At 40.9% G+C, this 17,493-nt stretch overlaps 1 protein-coding gene across 5 annotated transcripts in view; it reads left to right on the top strand.

The window, feature by feature from the left end:
• LOC121607927 (receptor-type tyrosine-protein phosphatase eta) overlaps positions 1-17,493 on the top strand; it is a 38,821-nt gene extending 21,328 nt beyond the window's left edge. For 4 of the 5 annotated variants that reach the window (XM_041938975.1, XM_041938977.1, XM_041938978.1 and 1 more), the window contains 29 exons: positions 90-350; positions 757-1,002; positions 1,162-1,422; positions 2,012-2,272; positions 2,614-2,886; positions 3,122-3,388; positions 3,564-3,827; positions 4,718-4,975; positions 5,129-5,383; positions 6,104-6,364; positions 6,521-6,781; positions 6,873-7,127; positions 7,741-8,010; positions 8,122-8,385; positions 8,797-9,063; positions 9,340-9,489; positions 9,662-9,863; positions 11,418-11,533; positions 11,638-11,728; positions 11,814-11,858; positions 11,964-11,972; positions 12,106-12,193; positions 12,868-12,958; positions 13,156-13,232; positions 13,449-13,583; positions 14,604-14,720; positions 15,363-15,523; positions 15,664-15,799; positions 15,909-17,493. In XM_041938975.1, coding sequence (XP_041794909.1) covers positions 90-350; positions 757-1,002; positions 1,162-1,422; positions 2,012-2,272; positions 2,614-2,886; positions 3,122-3,388; positions 3,564-3,827; positions 4,718-4,975; positions 5,129-5,383; positions 6,104-6,364; positions 6,521-6,781; positions 6,873-7,127; positions 7,741-8,010; positions 8,122-8,385; positions 8,797-9,063; positions 9,340-9,489; positions 9,662-9,863; positions 11,418-11,533; positions 11,638-11,728; positions 11,814-11,858; positions 11,964-11,972; positions 12,106-12,193; positions 12,868-12,958; positions 13,156-13,232; positions 13,449-13,583; positions 14,604-14,720; positions 15,363-15,523; positions 15,664-15,799; positions 15,909-16,067 — 5,501 coding nt within the window. In that variant the 3' untranslated portion in view covers positions 16,068-17,493. The remainder of the gene's footprint in view (positions 1-89; positions 351-756; positions 1,003-1,161; positions 1,423-2,011; positions 2,273-2,613; positions 2,887-3,121; positions 3,389-3,563; positions 3,828-4,717; positions 4,976-5,128; positions 5,384-6,103; positions 6,365-6,520; positions 6,782-6,872; positions 7,128-7,740; positions 8,011-8,121; positions 8,386-8,796; positions 9,064-9,339; positions 9,490-9,661; positions 9,864-11,417; positions 11,534-11,637; positions 11,729-11,813; positions 11,859-11,963; positions 11,973-12,105; positions 12,194-12,867; positions 12,959-13,155; positions 13,233-13,448; positions 13,584-14,603; positions 14,721-15,362; positions 15,524-15,663; positions 15,800-15,908) is intronic. The other variant, XM_041938980.1, reaches the window with a different exon arrangement.

Genomic DNA, 17,493 nt, shown 5'->3' on the forward strand with positions numbered 1-17,493 from the left:
TTTTGTACCTGCCACAGTGTTTTTTTTTTTTTTTTTTTTGGTTTGCTGTAATTGTTTTTCCTCATCCTACAATTATCCTGCACTCACAGGACCTGAAGCTGTCAGGAATCTCAGTGTCTCTCAGATCAGCACATCCTCTGTGTCTCTGACCTGGACTGAGCCAGAGGGAAACAGCTCCTTCTATAGAGTGCAGTGGACTGATGGAAATTTCACTGAGACTGTAAATGTGACTGAGACATATGTACATATTACAAACCTGACTGCTGGTGTCCAGTATGAAATAAGTGTTACTGCAGTGGCAGGTGATGGTTTCACTGAAGGACAGAGTACCGCTTTTACTCAATACACAAGTAAGTACTCATGTAAACGTGGTTCATGCTGTCAGGGAGTGTGCTGAAGACATGGTGGAGGAGACTCTCTGTGATGATTTCAGCTTTTACCTCAGAGCTGCACTGTGCATGCTGGATGCGAGTTGTAGCTCTGCATGTTGTTGATAGCACGATTTGTTCTGCCTGTCAAAGACTTACACTGGTCAGTATCCTTTGGGAGGCCCAAGACAGTTTGTTATAAAGAATAGTTTAACCAGCTGCTGTTTCCACAGAGTTGTATGTGCTGGATATGTGTTTTGGCTCTAATCCACTTGCAAAATGTTTTTTACACCCTGTTTTGTACTTAACTTTGCATTTCTGACAAGTGGATTATTTGATCTGTCTATTTTCTTAACTTTTTGCTGTTTTCCTCTCCTCTCCTGTTTAGAACCTGGTAAAATTACGCAACTCTTGGTGGACAGAAACACCACCTCCATCTCTTTGACCTGGACTCCACCTCCTGGTGAGGTTTTCATGTACAGGGTGGAGTGGCAAGTGGATCGGTCGGCAATAACGACAAATGATACCTTTGCTGTGCTGTCAGAGCTGATCCCTGGTACTAGCTACACAATCACAATCACTGCTGTGGCTGGAGATCAATACGGAGAGCCGTACACAATCAGTTCTGTCACAAGTAAGCTGCACTTTTTGCATTTAACACCTTATTAAAAATGCGTTGTGATAAATGTCACTCAAGATTTTCACATTTTTGAAGCATGTAATCATTTACACAGATGTTGCTTGAAAGCATAATATGAATTCCGCTCATCTTTTGTTTTTCTTGGATTCACAGGACCTGCTGCGGTGAGGAGTCTCGCCGTGACTGCAGTCACAACATCGTCTGTGACTCTGAACTGGACTCAACCAGAGGGCAACGTTTCCTGGTACACAGTTCAGTGGACTGCAAGTGGACACAACTTTAGCAAAACCACTAACCAAACCTTTTTTGCTATCACCGATTTAAAGCCTGGATTCCAGTACAAAATTACAGTGGCTGCAGTTGCTGTAGATTCCTTAAATGAAGGAGAAGGAACTGCAATAACTACCTTCACAAGTAGGTCCATAGAAAATGTTCTGTATTGTTATTATCTGTGTATACACCAACCGTACGGATGTCCACTGAAGGAGTGAAAGTTTTGGGACAGCTGTGGCTCAGGAGGTAGAGTGGGTGGTCCACTAATGAGAAGGACTGGGTGTGATCCACGCCTCCTTCAGCCTACATGTCAGTGTCCTTTGGCAAAATGCTGAACCCTTGCTTTGGACAGAAAGCGCTGTAGTGCTCCTGATCAGCAGGTTGGCAGCCTCTGCCATCAGGCTGAGAGTGTGTGCCACTGGGTGAATGCTGACATGTGTTGTGAAGCACTTTGAGTAGCTGGTAGACTAGGAAAGCGCGACATAAATGCAGTCCATTTGCCATTTAGTTTTTGACCTGATACACATTATGAAACACTTGTGTATGGCATATGGATAACTAATACATATTGATCACATTGCATTATTATGTCACGTTTTTAATCGATAAAAAAGGCATTTACTGCAAATACGTGGACTTTATTCTGCTTATGTCAAGTGAAAATGTAACACATTATGAGTAGATATTGTTTTTTATGTTTTTAACCCCCTTTTGATTCTTTATTGCCTAGTGCCTGAAAAGCCTGAGAACATAACGATTATGGCACGAGGAACCGATAACCTGAATATCAGCTGGGCTTTACCTGAAGGGAGGGCTGATAACTACATGGTGAACATCTCAAATGAGGAACTGATGTATTCTAGGAGCAATATAACCACAGCCACCACAGCCTACTTTACTGGTTTACGTCCTGGGAGAACCTTTGTCATCACAGTGACCGCTGTGGCTGGAAATTTCACTGACACGTCTGATCAGTCTTTATTTGCCACTCGTAAGTTCAGCACTCTATGATGTAATCATTATTTTCTTTTCAGATCTCTTGTTTGCAGCTCACTATGAGTTAGTATTGAGTTGAGTAAATTTATTTAAACTGTATTTTATTTAAATGGTATTAAACCATTAAATGCGATTTGTACAAACACCATGCAAACAAAATGCTTTCTAGCAGCTAAAGTGGGTGTTTGAACTCCCCACTTATATCATTAAGTTGTATTGTGTGCTTGAAAGTGCTTATTTATTTCAATTCTAGTCTGAGTGTGTATTTTGTGAGCTGTTATTGGCAATAACATAATATATGTGTGTGCACCTGTACCTGTTATTCATACCTCCTAGTTCCCACCCCTCCTGGTTCCATCACCATTGGTCATAGGACAAACGCCTCGCTCCACCTGAGCTGGGCGACTCCTGCTTTGATGGAGGGTGCGCCACACATCAGCTACCTGGTCACCTACCAGCCGGAGGATGGCGAAGTACTAAATGAAACCACCACAACCAATAGCACAGAGCTGTCTCTGCTTTCCTCTGGAACTTCCTACAATATAGCTTTAAAAACAGTTGGAGCCCAAAATTTATTGAGCTCAGCTGTTCACAATTCTGCTTTCACCCGTAAGTATAACAGGAAGAAACCAGAGGACATAGAAATGTCTCCATTGCTGGGAGTGATTAATTTAATACTTTTTGCCATATTTGTAGAACAAGCCATTATTTTGTCTGGCCAGCACCTAAGAACACTGAACTGTATATAACATAAACTATTATACAAATGTGCTGAATGTAACATAAATCTCTTCTAATTTAATTGCTTTTTAATTAACATGTCTCCTGTTTGCTATGTTTCTAGTGCCCAACCCTGTGTTGAACCTCTCAGCCAGCCCTAAATCCACCACCTCAGTAGAAGTGACGTGGTCCTACCCGCAGGGAGCCAAGCCTTATTACAAGTACTTGGTTCAAACCTACGTTACTATGGGAGCACTGTTTAACACAACAACCAGCAGTAACAGCACTGATGTGCCAAACCTGGAGCCAGGAACTAGATACAGTATTAATGTCAAGACAAGAGCTGCAACAGGAAGTGAATCCACGGAGGAGCAGACATTCAGTTACACAAGTAAGGCCGTGCATTTGAACACTTGTCAGGCTGCTGAAGGGTTACAGGTTTCTGTACTGTCACAACTTTTTATAGCCGATATACTCAAAGCCATTAAGAACCTCGCAAAAATGTAAACACCCATTTTCTGCCGTGGTCTTCGGTCTTACATAACCCTCTGCTGTATCTGCTGCAGTGCCCGAAGCAGTGACCAACCTCACCGTGGTGGACGTGAACACGACGGCCGTCCGGCTGACGTGGCTCAGACAGAGCGATCATAAGCCTTCCTACTCCTATTCGGTGATAGCGCTCCAGGACGCCGTGGTGGTTCAGAGTACGTCAACTGAGAATGAGTCGTACACCTTCTCTGGTCTGATCCCTGGAAAACTGTACACTTTTAATGTGTCTACGGTTGTAGCAGGAGTGGAGTCCACAGTGAAAAGCACATCAAGTCACACAAGTATGTCTTCAGCTTCTTCAGTTTGTTTTTTTTAGATGTTGTACATTGTTGCTGCTAAAAAAGAATAATCAAACTAATTAAAATTGCAAGTGTAATTTTTCTCTGCTTTAAAGAGGCGGGCCTATGAGCATGATTAATGACATCACAAATAGTTTGGAAGACAATCCTGGTTCAATATTCAACTCACTCAAGTGTGATGTGGAAACCTGAAGCCTCCAGTGCACATACACTGATGGACATCTGTGTCTCGCAGTTCAACTTGTGAACTGAAACTATTCGCATATTTATATATTCTCGAATTTCTGAACAGGGAGAAGGAGTAGACTCCATTAATGGACATCCTCAAACAGTCCCATAAAAGAAGACAAAAACCCCCAATACGTACTGCTCGGCGAATTGAAAGTAGAAGGAGTTTGAAGCCATATTATGTCCTGTTGACCTACTCCAGCAACCTTTTTCCTCATATTAACTGAATCAGTGTTGCAGAGTTAGTCAACAAGTGTTTGGAAAGACAACAGAATATCTTAAAGGCGGTATGATGATGAGACTCCTCATCAAACTGAGCTTCATGTGTGAAATCAGTGCAGTGCCCTGGACAATTACCAGCCAACTTTTAGGAGTGAAGTTACTATAAAGAAAATAAAAGCAAAAAAGTTACAAGTTTAGAAAATGTGTTTAAGTTTTTTTTTGTTTTTGTTTTTTTTCCATCACATTAAGTCCCAGAAGTAATCCTCTCAAGTGCCATTTTGGTCAGATTACACTTAAATCATGATTGCATTTGAAATCCTGTGACTTAACTGTGTTAAGTCTTCATTTTTTTTTACCACCCAGGCCTTCATGTTTATTTTCATGAGCTCAGGCTAAATGTATCTGGCTGTTGTTTTCTGCAGAGCCTGCAGCAGTCTCTATCGTCACAGTCATCGGAAGCACGACTAACCTGTCAGTGAGCTGGACACCTGCGGCCGGCCAGGTGGACTCTTACTCTGTCCTGCTGTACAGAGACAGCTGGTGGACAGGAAGTCAACTGAACAACTCTGTTGTAAACACACTGTTTGTGGACCTGACGCCGGGGGTGCTTTACTGTGCGCTGGTGGTCACCAAGAGTGGCCCTTTTGAGACTAACAGTTCAAGTGTTTGCAACGCAACCTGTGAGTCACAACAGCATCACACAACTTACACCTGTGCACGGCATATGTACGATATATATGTGCTGTATGCATTTTCACCTAGAATTAATGCTTGTAGAAATGTCTGGAGTTTGAATCGAGCACACATAAAACCATGTCTCTTCTCCTGTTCAGTTCCCACCCCTCCTGGACCCATCACGGTGGAGTCCCAGACTGTGAAGTCCATCAACTTTACCTGGGCCCCCCCAGAGGGCATGGAACATGTTGAGTACAACTTCAGTGTTTCCAGCTTTATGGGCTCCTTCCTGATTGAACAGAAGTGGTTCCTGCTGGACGGTCTCGACTCTGGAAGCCTCTACAATATCTCTGTTGTCACTGTCGGCATGTGGCAGTACGAGAGCACAGCAGTGACAGCAGAAAACTATACCAGTGAGTGCGATTAACACAGGCTTATTACTGTGGATGTTATAACTTGTTTTTTATTGTTGTTCTTTTTTTTTATTTATTCAGCTTTTAGTGTGTATTTATTCATCTATATACACATGCAATGTTTGAGTTTTGTCATTTTGGTTTATCATTATCACCATTTTTGCAATATAGTGACATGAAGTCATAACGCTGTGGGAAAAACTCTGTATATTTACACACGATTTCTCAATGAGCACTAAGTAAAAGTATTGTTGAGTTTAATTTGCCGATGACGAATTCTGACATTTGTAGTGATGGGCTTCACCACATCAAGGCAGGAGCACCAATTGACACCTTATGCACATAATTACCTCATCATAGTAGCTTCTAAATGCTTATTTGTAAAAGATGTTAACCCCTTATGCCTGTGTGACAAACCATAGATGCTTGTTATACTGTTTTGCCCAAATCTGACATCAAAACATGCACCTGATCACAGCAGCTGTTTTTTGATAAAGCTAAAATGTGTCACAACATACTGTTAAAAATGAAGCGTTGTGGTGCTACTGAGTTCCATACCGTCCAGACTTAAGGGAACATACATGCACCAGTAAAAATCATCATTTTTGTATTTTGTAAGTGGGCATACATTGTAAAAATTCCCACTCCCACTAGAATTGTGACTCATATTGCATATTGTTGTTCAGCTCTAATATCCACTGTATCTGTCTCATTTTTTAGGACCATGTTCTGTGACCATGCTGCGACAGACAGAAATCACCACAGATGCAGTGACCTTGATGTGGGAGCAGCCGGACAACAAATCTCACTACTCCTATGTGGTGGAGGCCTCCAATGGCTCCTTTTCTCAATCTAACAAAGTCTTCAACACATCAGACACAATCGCCGGACTTCTCTCAGGGAGCAACTACAGCTTCACTGTCACTACACAGACGGGAGGTGGCACTCAGGCGGCTCCTGTGACAGTGTCCTATTTCACACGTATGTAAACACTGCATCCTATCCGAGATGCTGTCTCTATAGCGAATCCTATTTTAAATGAGCAAAACAGCCAAAGTAAATAACAATTAAACAAGTTCAGCTTTTGCTTGAGGAGACTGTTGCTTATTCAACAAACACTTTCTGCTCTGTTTGTAGGGCCATTTAGTGTTAGACAGCTGGAGGCTGAAACCTTAAACACGACTGCTGTACGTCTGGTCTGGATGGAACCGCTGGAGTTCAAGAATGAATATACATATTTGGTAAAGACTACAGGCTGTGGCTTCCAAAACACAACCCTCACAGGAGATGCTGTGCTTATCTCAGAGCTCACCCCTGGGACCAACTGCACCTTCTGTGTTTCGGCCAGGGCAGCGGACGGCATCGAGGGGGAAGCAAAGTGCACCTCTCAGTACACTAGTAAGACTCTCACCGGTCATCTGTGTTTCTTTATTTCAAATTGTCAGCGTGGTCGACGATTTATAAACCTTCCTCCTCTGCACGTTAACAGAGCCTGAGACAGTTCAGCCCAGCATCTCCAGCCAGGGCTCCAATAGTTCAATCCTGGTGTCATGGACCACACCTCCTGGGAGAGTGGAGTATTACATGGTCCATCTAAACGGCACTTCCACGTCTTTGGAGGTGCAAGCAGATAATACCTCCTGGCTGTTTGAGAACCTATCAGCTGGAATGCTTTACACTGCCATGGTAACCTCATATAGTGGACCCTTCAATGCATCATCTGGATTGGTCACTAATGCAACCTGTAAGTATGAGACATTTGTTTGATTTTAAAGTTTTCAGTGGTGTCATATTCAAACGTATCAAACAAGTGGTTTTATAAATTTTCCCAATAACTAATCGCAGCATGCAGTCCAGTGCAGTGATTTTTATTCAGTTTACTGTGACATGGGGATTCACAGTTTGCCTTCATTTTTTTACAATAAGCTTTAAACGTGCAACCGTGTGGTGCTGCAGTACAGCTGATGCTCAAGCACTAATGCTGCTTTAAAGGACAAGGATGCACATGTGACACGGCATCACAATACTGGAAAAGAACAATAATACAAATAATACAAACAATAAAGGACAATAATGGAAAAGAAAAATGTTTTTGACAAATTTTTAAATGAAGTCAGCTGTTGTGGAATGAATAAAAACAAATCCTATGACTAAGATGACATATTGTGACAATTAATCTATACGTAGTTAATTTTTAACTTAGGACAAATAAAAAGTTATGTTTTGAAAACTGGCCTGCAGTTTTGTAGAAATCTTTGTGTTTTATACATAATAGAAAACAGCTATCAGCACGCCCCTTTGAGTATTCATATTTCAGTGACTAATTGAAGTTCACATTCTGCAATTCCCTCCTCCAGTCCCAAATCCCCCCAGGCCGATTGAGATCCTGGCAAAGACTACCAGCTCCATCGACATTAGGTGGGAGGAAGCTCCTCTGATGGCCGGTGCATCATTCCAGTACTGGTTGACTTACACACCAGCACAAGGAGGAGAATACATCCCTGCCACCAACACCAGTTATACCATTGCCTCCCTGCTTTCTGGGACTTCCTACAACATCTCCGTGACAACAGTGGGCGCCATGGATTTTGAGAGTGAGGCGGTTCAGATCCACATGGTCACCACAAGTAAGGGTTTTTAATTCTGTATCCGAGCAATGTGCGAGCTCAAGCACTTTCCTGCTTCATCGTCTCTTTATGCTGACATCTACATCTCTCAAATCTCTTTCAACCAATCAGGGCCGTTCAGTGTGAAGAATCTCAATGCTTCTACAGAAGAGGAGAGCATCACGGTCATGTGGGTCAAACCGAACGAGTACAAGGACAGCTATCGTTACAACGTGACCTGGCAAAGCTCAGATGGGTGGCTCTACAGTAACACAACTGACGGAACAAAGTATGATATTGATGGCCTGGTTCCTGGCAGCCTGTATATCTTAAGTGTCACCACGGAGACCTCTGATGGAACACAGGGTGCTTCAGAATGGATTTCCAACTGCACAAGTATGGTCATAACACATTGATTCACTTCACATAGACGCTACAAATACATTTGTTTTTCCACTGTGCACTGTGTGAAAATGGTGACGAGCAAGCTCGTTTTAGGAGTGATTTTAGGTTAAAGGCGTGTTGCATTGTGAGTTTAAAGATGTTATCTAATAAGGATTTGATAAATGAATCCCTTGTTAAGTTAAACAAACCTTGATTGATGACAACTGGTCCAAATGTTTGAAGCAAAGGAAAGGATGTCAGTCATGATGAATAAGATAGCAAACATATTCTTACTCGGTATTGTGAAATTTAGAACACCTGAAGACACTGAAAAAAAATACACAAAAATAATATTTTTTTATTTCATTATTTATTTATTTATTTCTGTTTTTACCAACATGACATTTCTGTTTGATGCTGCAGATGCAAGCCCAGTGAAAAACCTTCAGTGTGAAGGTCCAAATAAAGCAAACGCAGAAATCGTCCTGTCCTGGACCAGTCCCACTGGCCAACACTCTGGCTTCCAGGTCACTGTAAACCATGGAGAGATCGACAACATTTCAAGCACCTGTTGTAATCATACTGTGTCCAACCTTCGTCACTACACTGAATACCTGCTGACTGTGAAGACTCTGAGCTGTGGAGAGCCCAGCACTCCAGTGTCACAAGACTGCTGGACGGGCATCACAAGTAGGATGTTATGCGTTGTAAACATTCTAATTAAATGTCTATTAAATAGTAATATGTCCAAACATGATTGCATATAAGTTTTCACAAATCTGTAGTTAACAGTGTCTCTGGTGCAAATACAGCAGGTTGCCTTGTGGTGTTTTGTCAGCTTAGCTATTAGCATTGGCATTACTTTAAAGACAGAAACTGTACATATATATTTGCAGAATGTTTAAGGTAGCAAGCTCAAAACTCCTTATAGCGTTTATTTTTATCTTTTATTTTTTTCCTTCAAAGATCCACCAATTCCAGAGGACTATGAACAACTTGTAGTTGTGAGTAGCAAGGTATCCAACAAGTTCTCCCTTCAGATTAACTCCACACTGCTGAACAGCAGCAATGGGCCTATCACACATGTTGGGGTGCTGGTGACAAGTAACCTCCCTGGTAGGTTTCCTTCTTTCCTCTTCTCAGTGCCAGAGAATTATGTGATGCTATCGTAATCCATAATGACCAGTAGTTGTGCATGTCATCACTTGAGTTATGTCTACTCTGAGTATTTCTTACCGTTGTCTTAATTCGTGTCAGTAATTATTTTCTGGAATTCCTGTCCTTTCAGGTGACCCTTCTAATTGGGGAGATTTCCTAGGCAAAACTTATAATCAGTGGAAAGAAGGGGACACTCCAGTATACCTGGCAACAGTCAAAGAAAACATCTTCCAGTCCCGCAGTGGCGAGAGCCATCTGAACATAGAAGTAGGAGATGAATCCGAATGGGAGGGCTACACTAATGGTGCTCTGGACCACAACGGAAAATACCAGTAAGCACGCAGACCATATTGTGTAGGCTGTAAATAGGCATGCAGCAGCAGATAATGGACAGTTATGACTTCTCGATGGTACAACCCCAGATTCTAAAAAAGCTGGGGTGCTGTTTAAAACATTCATAAAACAGAATGTGATAATTTGCTAATCCTTTTTATTATCATGATTGGGTATGAAAGGAGCATCCTCCAAAGGCTCAGTCAGTTCACCAACAACACATGATTGTATGAAGGAAATTACTGCATGTTAATAAACAGCGTCCCAACTTTTTTGTAGTTTGGCTTGTAGAATAACTTGTAAAAACATAATAATATTACCTTCTTTATGGGTTGTTTGCCTGTGGTGTATTAAAGTAGTAAATGTACTATGTACTACTTTATTACATTTTGGAAGCCAATATTGTACATTTTACTCCACTACATTTATTTGACAACATGAGTTATTAGTTATTTTGCAGATTCAGATTATTAATACAACATATAATCAACTAGTAAATGATGGTGTTTTAATATAAATTCAGCTACCCAGCAGTGTATGAAGTAATCAAAATTATCTCCAGTTTTACCACAGCTGCAACATAAATGATGCTTACACATAATTACATCACTAATTATAATCTAGTGACATAATATGTATGATTCTGAATGGGCAATTCAGCATATTAAGTACTTTAACTTTTGGTAATTTAAGTACATTTTGCTGTTAATGCTTTTTTACCAGTTTCACAGTCTGCCATAACATCGGCCTCATAACAAAAACTGTCAAACTACAACTCACACAATGTCAGATCCTCCACAAAATTCACTTCTCTGATGTTTCTTTCTGGGACGGGCAGCATGGGGAAGGCTGGGTCCACTTTTTCCTCATTTCCTCATTTCCTCATTTTTCCTAATCCAATGAATTTACTGTCAGTCCCCTATAAATGTTTCCTCTCCTCAGGGTCTGGGAACAGTTTTTTAAGGGATCAAGCCCACACTGGCGCAGCCCCCTCCTAAAAGGGCCTGGGGGGACCCAAAGTTGGACCAATCAGTCAAAATAAAAAAAAAAAAACACAGATCTCCTTTAGAAAAAAAAAAGGTTATATACAAAACAACACACCCCTTTAATTTTTTTACTTTTCCTTTTATATCTATATTAATTTAACCTTAACCTTAAGCTTATCTCCCTTCCATTAGTTTCCCTTAGTTTTCCTTGTTTCATCCATCCACCCCACAGACCGACTGTCCCGAAGGCAGACACACAAACACACACACACACACACACACACACACACACACACACACAGACCTGCATACACAAACATTAAACCAACACAACACTCGACAGCTAACATAACCCTGTTCTGTTATTCTGTTAACTGGCCTGTATTCACTGTTCTTGTCTTCCTTGTGTTGGTTTACCAGTGTTTGTTTTATGTCTTGCAATAAAAATAAAAAAAAGTTGTTGATGAACTGCTAACCGCTAAAAAAGAAGGGGTAGAAAATAGATTTTTGAATCTCTTGTAGAAAATAGATTTTTGAATCTCTTGACGGGTTTGTTTTATCCTGCAGATATGCGCTGGCGCTGTTCACTTCTCTGTCTCTGCAAAAAGCCTTAGTGAGTGATCAGATGTCACTGGTGTCAATAACAGCCTTCTATCCTGCTGTTCAGCTGCCAGCAGACGCAGGTACCACATTCAGAACCACACTGGGTTTATTCAGATGCCTTTCTGCTAAGAACGCTCCCAAAATGTGAGAAATGCTCACTGGCCTCTTTCTTCATCTATGTCAGTGGTTTCCATCGGCATCGCTGTCGGAGCAACGTTGGGAATTTTTTGCGTTCTCTTCATCGTCCTCATCGGCTTCATTGTTTGGTGGAAAAGGTGTGTCATTACTGTTTTAGCTTTACGTCCTATTAAGTCAGCGTGTATAGGACTAAACGCTAAACTCACTGTTTATGTACTGTAGGATAGCCAACAAAGAGCAGTCAGACATCCAGATTCAATCCATAAGGTGAGTGTTTTTCAGTTTTATCATGTTCTTATAGGTTTAAAGTAATTGGACGATAATTGTTTTTAACTGTATGACACCTTTGCTTTTTCCTCTTTCTTTTTCCAGAGCCAAAGTGTAAGTATTAATCCCTTAAATCATACGATAAGGTCTATCAAATGTTACACATTATGACAGAACAGACTGAACTGTGCTGAAGTCCAGCGACTAAACTCATTACTCATCTGACCTCTGGTGTCTGTTCGAGCAGAAGTGTGGCTGTGAGGGTGGAGGACTATGAGGCCTACTACAGGAAGCAGAAAGCAGACTCCAACTGCGGCTTTGCTGAAGAGTTTGAGGTGACGCATAGATTAATATCCAGGGACTCCAGATGCATAAATGATTTATTCATAGCTGTCAGTTATTGCTAAGAAATATTTAATCGTCATTGCGACCAGCATCAAAGCTCCATCATCCGATTTGATCATTTCGACCACATAATATGTCTAAGTGCTTATTTCTTAAAATTCAATGTTAATTCAATAACTGATGTGATCACTGACTGGAGAAAATGTGAAGCAACAGTGTAAGAGTCAGTATTTCACAGGGGAGCTTGCAAGGATTTGGTTGTGCTAGAAAATAACAAAATAATTCGAAAAATAATTGTGCTCATCTTCTTCAAACATGCCAGACAGGTTAACGGTGTAATGTTTAGAAATAAATCAGGACTGCTGCAGATGAAGAGGTGTTTTAAAGGGATTTTTATTTACCCCAAACATCAGTTTCGCATTTTTTCTGATATACTGGTGGAAACAGGACAAGCCTTGCAATCACAGTAAAATAGGAAATGAGTATCCTTATAGACATTGGCCAAAATGATGGAAGTCATCATAGTAACTGGAGAAAAGAATTCAGTGCATCCTAAACAACATGAATTTTTTTTTTTTTTTTTTTGGTACTGCACATACACAAGATTGTAGTCGTTAAGTGAGCCATCCAAATGTTAATGACACGTTTTCCCTGTCTTTTGAAGGACCTGAAGCTCGTTGGGACAGCTCAGTCGAAAACAAGTGCTCTGACTATGGAGAACAAGCCCAAGAACCGCTACAACAACGTGCTTCCCTGTGAGTCGCCTTAACAAATCCACCTCTGCTGCTTTCAGTGATAACACTCCTCACTCTTAAAGCAATGTCATCGCCTGTCATACCGCATCTGCTACCATTGTCCTACTTTTTCATTTAGATGGACATCAAAATGATCATACATCCTCCAGTTTCATTTAGTTTTTTCATTTCACTGACCCTCTTTTCTCGCTCCCTAGATGACTCTTCTAGGGTGAAACTCTCTATTATCCATGGGAGTCCATATGACGACTACATCAATGCTAACTACATGCCGGTGCGTACTGACACTCTTGGAAGCAGCTCTCAGTCATTGCTTCAGTATCAGTAAACACTACTGGACACAGCTGCTCGTTCTTTTGCTTAATGTCATGCTGTTTCAACTACTCCACCGTCATCCACATCGATGTTTTCCAACACTTGAGAATCTCCTAGAAAACTGAACAGGATGCATGTTTTGTGTTGTGCTCCGGGCTGCTGTTTTGTCTGGCAGGGTTACAACTCCAGGAAGGAATTTATCGCAGCTCAGGGTCCTTTGCCCGCCACAGTCAGCGAGTTCTGGAGGATGATCTGGGAGAAGAATGTACAGACGCTGGTTATGCTGACACGCTGTAATGAACAGGGACGAGTGAGTACCAACACAAGCACGAGGCGGAGCAGCAACATGTTCGCAGACGCGCAAACACTGTGTCCTCCCTGGTGTCGGCCACGTTACTGATGTGCCTGAACACTCGCAGTGCACCTACCTGCTAACCCAAGAGGGTTTTTAGAAGTAGGAGAATTTTCTCAGCTCATAAAAGAAAGAACTAATCCTTCACGTGATCACAAACATTCAAAATCACCACTTTTTCGCATACATGGTTTTAACTGGAGAGGAGAGGCATGAAAAATTGTGATCTGAAAAGTAACTGGCAGCTAAAGCTGTCAGACAAATGCAGTGGAGTAAAAAGTACAATATTTGAGAATGGAGGGTAGAAGTATAAAGTCACATAAAATGGAAATACTGAAGTACCAGTATCTAGAATTTGTACTTAAGTGGAATACTTGAGTAAACGTACTTACATTCTACCACTGTAAAGCGGTTAATCTCCATGAGCAGGGATTGATGGAACAAGCGACGTGAATGAAGCATGTATGACCCGACCACTGAAAGGTTAAACCAGATATTAAGAGCGAGAATTATATCAAAAGTGTAGTAGAAATCCACCAACAAATAGTTAAGCATTGCTCCACCAGAATTTACCTACTAATGTTTGCAGAAGAATGCTAAAAAAGTCTTTTTAAATAAAAACTGCTGACTCGGACTAAACCACCGAATAACTCGTGATTATAAATATCGATATCTGCATGGTCTGAAGGCACAGAGTGTGTGGTCCATCCTTATGTACGCTATATACAGGGTACGGTCCATCTATTGATCAGGTTCCTGCTGCACTCTACAGCTATGTGATGGTCACCTGGAGGAGTATGTATGTAGTACGTTTGTGTATGTAGCTCATGAAATAAAAAAATTATCTCCGTAAAAAGTGTAAACTACCTTTACCATCAATACTGGTCTTTCTAAATGTGATGTAGCTTGAATACGGATGATTTCCATATCTGAATATGAATTCTGAATACTTGCTGAATGCTTGTCTTTATTTTCCAGATAAAATGTGAGCAATATTGGGATACTGGAACCAAGTACTTTGACAACATCACTGTGACGACAACCTCTGATATACCACTTGACGACTGGACCATCAGGGAGTTTGACATTAAAAATGTAAGTGTCGAGATGTTACACATCCCAAAGAAAAACTCTTTTTAGAAAATCAGCACTGTGTCTTCAGAAGCTTGTAAAATTAGACAACCTTTTAATTAGTTTCTATCACTTTTGGCTGATCTAAATCGTGTTTTCCTTGAACTGATGTTGTCGATCATGTTGTTTCTTGATGTATACTGGGACGTTTGTGTGCTTTTATTGCACTGTAATCATAACATTCTTGTAAAACAGGGCATGCTCTCAGTGGGCCTCCCTGTTTAAACAAAGGTTTGAATGATAATAGTAATGACACTAAAACTAATAGTATTACTACTAATAATAACACTGTGTGGCACCAGTGATTATTTCATTTACTTTAGTAAAATATGGAATACTTGTCGTACATCCATATCAACTCAATGAGTGAACAAACAACACACTGCTTAACAACAGTCTGCAAGTCTGAGTCTGAAGAAAAGCCACATTGCATCTAAATATGAATCCTTGCAATGAATCACAATTTATAAAAGCTGTCAGCTCCAGTTACCTCCTGAGTCAAAGAACTGGCTTGGCAATAACTGTGAAAATGAGTTTCTTGGCGTTCACACGCACTGATTCCTCAGTCGCAACCGTTTTGAGCTTGTGCGCACGTTCGGCCTTCAGGTGAAAACAGCAGAGACCCGTTCGGTACGTCACTTCCACTTCACAGCCTGGCCGGATCACGGGGTGCCAGAAACCACAGAGCTGCTCATCAGCTTCAGACATCTGGTCAGAGAGCACATGGACCAGTACTCCAGACACTCACCCACCGTGGTCCACTGCAGGTCCGACAGGAAGCGCACACACACATACACACACCTTGCACTTTTAAAATTCTTTCAGAAATGACAAAACAAAATGTATCTGATGTTCCGTCTTTCTGTCCTCCCTCCTCTGTCTGCGGGGACACGTCGTCCACTCTCAGTGCTGGTGTTGGACGCACAGGTACCTTCATAGCCATTGATCGTCTGATCTTCCAGATCGAAAGGGAGAATATTGTGGACGTGTATGGCATCGTCCATGACCTGCGCATGCACCGGCCCCTTATGGTGCAGACAGAGGTAGGACACCGTCACATGCGATGTGCTTTTTGTCACAACACGGCACATGTTGTTTGAAATGATGAGTGTGCTGCAGCTCAGTGGATTTGTGTGTTTCATGTGCCTGCAGGATCAGTATGTGTTCTTAAACCAGTGTGCCATGGACATCATCAGATCAAGAACTGGAACCAATGTGGATCTAATCTACCAAAACACCGCTGCACTCTCTATTTATGAGAACGTAGAACCAAAGAAAGGTTTTCACAAAAACGGGTACCGCAACGCATAAGGTCGTCTGCTTCTCGCTTTCCTCCTAACAAGAAACTGAAGGCCTTTAACAGATTGTGCCATATTTATTTTTTTATACCTGTCACGCTTTTGTGAAGAATCTTGTAGCTTCCTGAGTGTGATGCTGAATGTCTGATAACAGAAGGGACTGTGTCACTAGTAGGCATAATTACTGACCAAAAATTTTGGAGTCTGGATTTATATGTAAACTTTAACTCGGATTCTCTTTTATTAATACAGATTTTGTATTGCTTCGTTTGTACTTCTGCTTGTTTACTACTGAATATGACTCACTGATGATTACATGTTTTGCTCAGGTAATATGTTGGATGCTGTATAGGTATTATTACAGACACTTTTGACAGAGAAAAATCTGTAATTAATTGAACCCTTAATTTAAAAAAAAAAGAAGCTGATATGAATACTGTGCCTTCTCAAAACCTGTATGCTTTAACACCAACAGGTGGCACTCCCTACTCCTTTCACTACCTTGTTATAGGAACTTAAAGATTATCATGTTTTTATTGAAGTTTGTCACATTGTCCATCTTTTTGCACCTCTTAAGCCAATTTGAACTGTGCAATGTCTTTCAATGAAGGAGTTTTGTTGTTTTTCACAGAGACTTTTGTACTTTTTTGCACTGTAGTGAATAATGCACTGGATGCATTTGTCTTTCTACACTGTCTACTTTTTTTTGGAAACATTTACAAACATGCTTTTTGCTGTTGTCAGTATCGTTTGTAACATTTTGGCCAGTGCTTTGTGAAACCGTCTGGGACATTTTGCTGTTCACCCCACATCTGATCGTTTGTGTTTTACTTTGATTATTTCTTTTTTACATAAAAGAGATGGGTCACATTACACAAAAGCTCAGGAAGTCAAACAATGAAAACTGAACATTTCACAGGGAGGTATGGTGTTAGAACAGCCATACTGCACCAGTGTGTACTTTGAAAATCTCAGAGGTCACATCCATTGTTTGTGTTGTGTTAATGTTCTTCTCTATATCGTACATTCCTCAAAAAAACAACAATGTTCTGTCACTTCCTGCTGCATACCTGGTCTATCTAAGGACATTTCCTGCGATGTTCAAATCACCAGCAGAGCACAAGCTTTATTTTCTGCTTCTTCCATGAGGCAGGTACGTGGTTTTTTCAGGATAATTGACCAGTGTGTTTGCCTGTAGATATTTTTAAGTCCCTTTTTTATTTTTATTGTAGCGTAATGAAGGGAATGATTGAAAGCACTTAATGTTTTTAACGAGAGCAAGAATAGTAAATAGTCACACTGTTTTAGGATGTTTTTGAAATGCTTTATGAGATGCTTGCTGGTACAGTGCAATAATGTAAAAGGAGCACGGAGCGTTTAATGTCTGTATATCCTTCAATGTGTGTAAGAAAATGGGATTAAATGTTACCCCACATTTG

The sequence above is a fragment of the Chelmon rostratus genome, chromosome 6, assembly GCF_017976325.1.
Source record: "Chelmon rostratus isolate fCheRos1 chromosome 6, fCheRos1.pri, whole genome shotgun sequence".
NCBI classification, from domain to species: domain Eukaryota; kingdom Metazoa; phylum Chordata; class Actinopteri; order Chaetodontiformes; family Chaetodontidae; genus Chelmon; species Chelmon rostratus.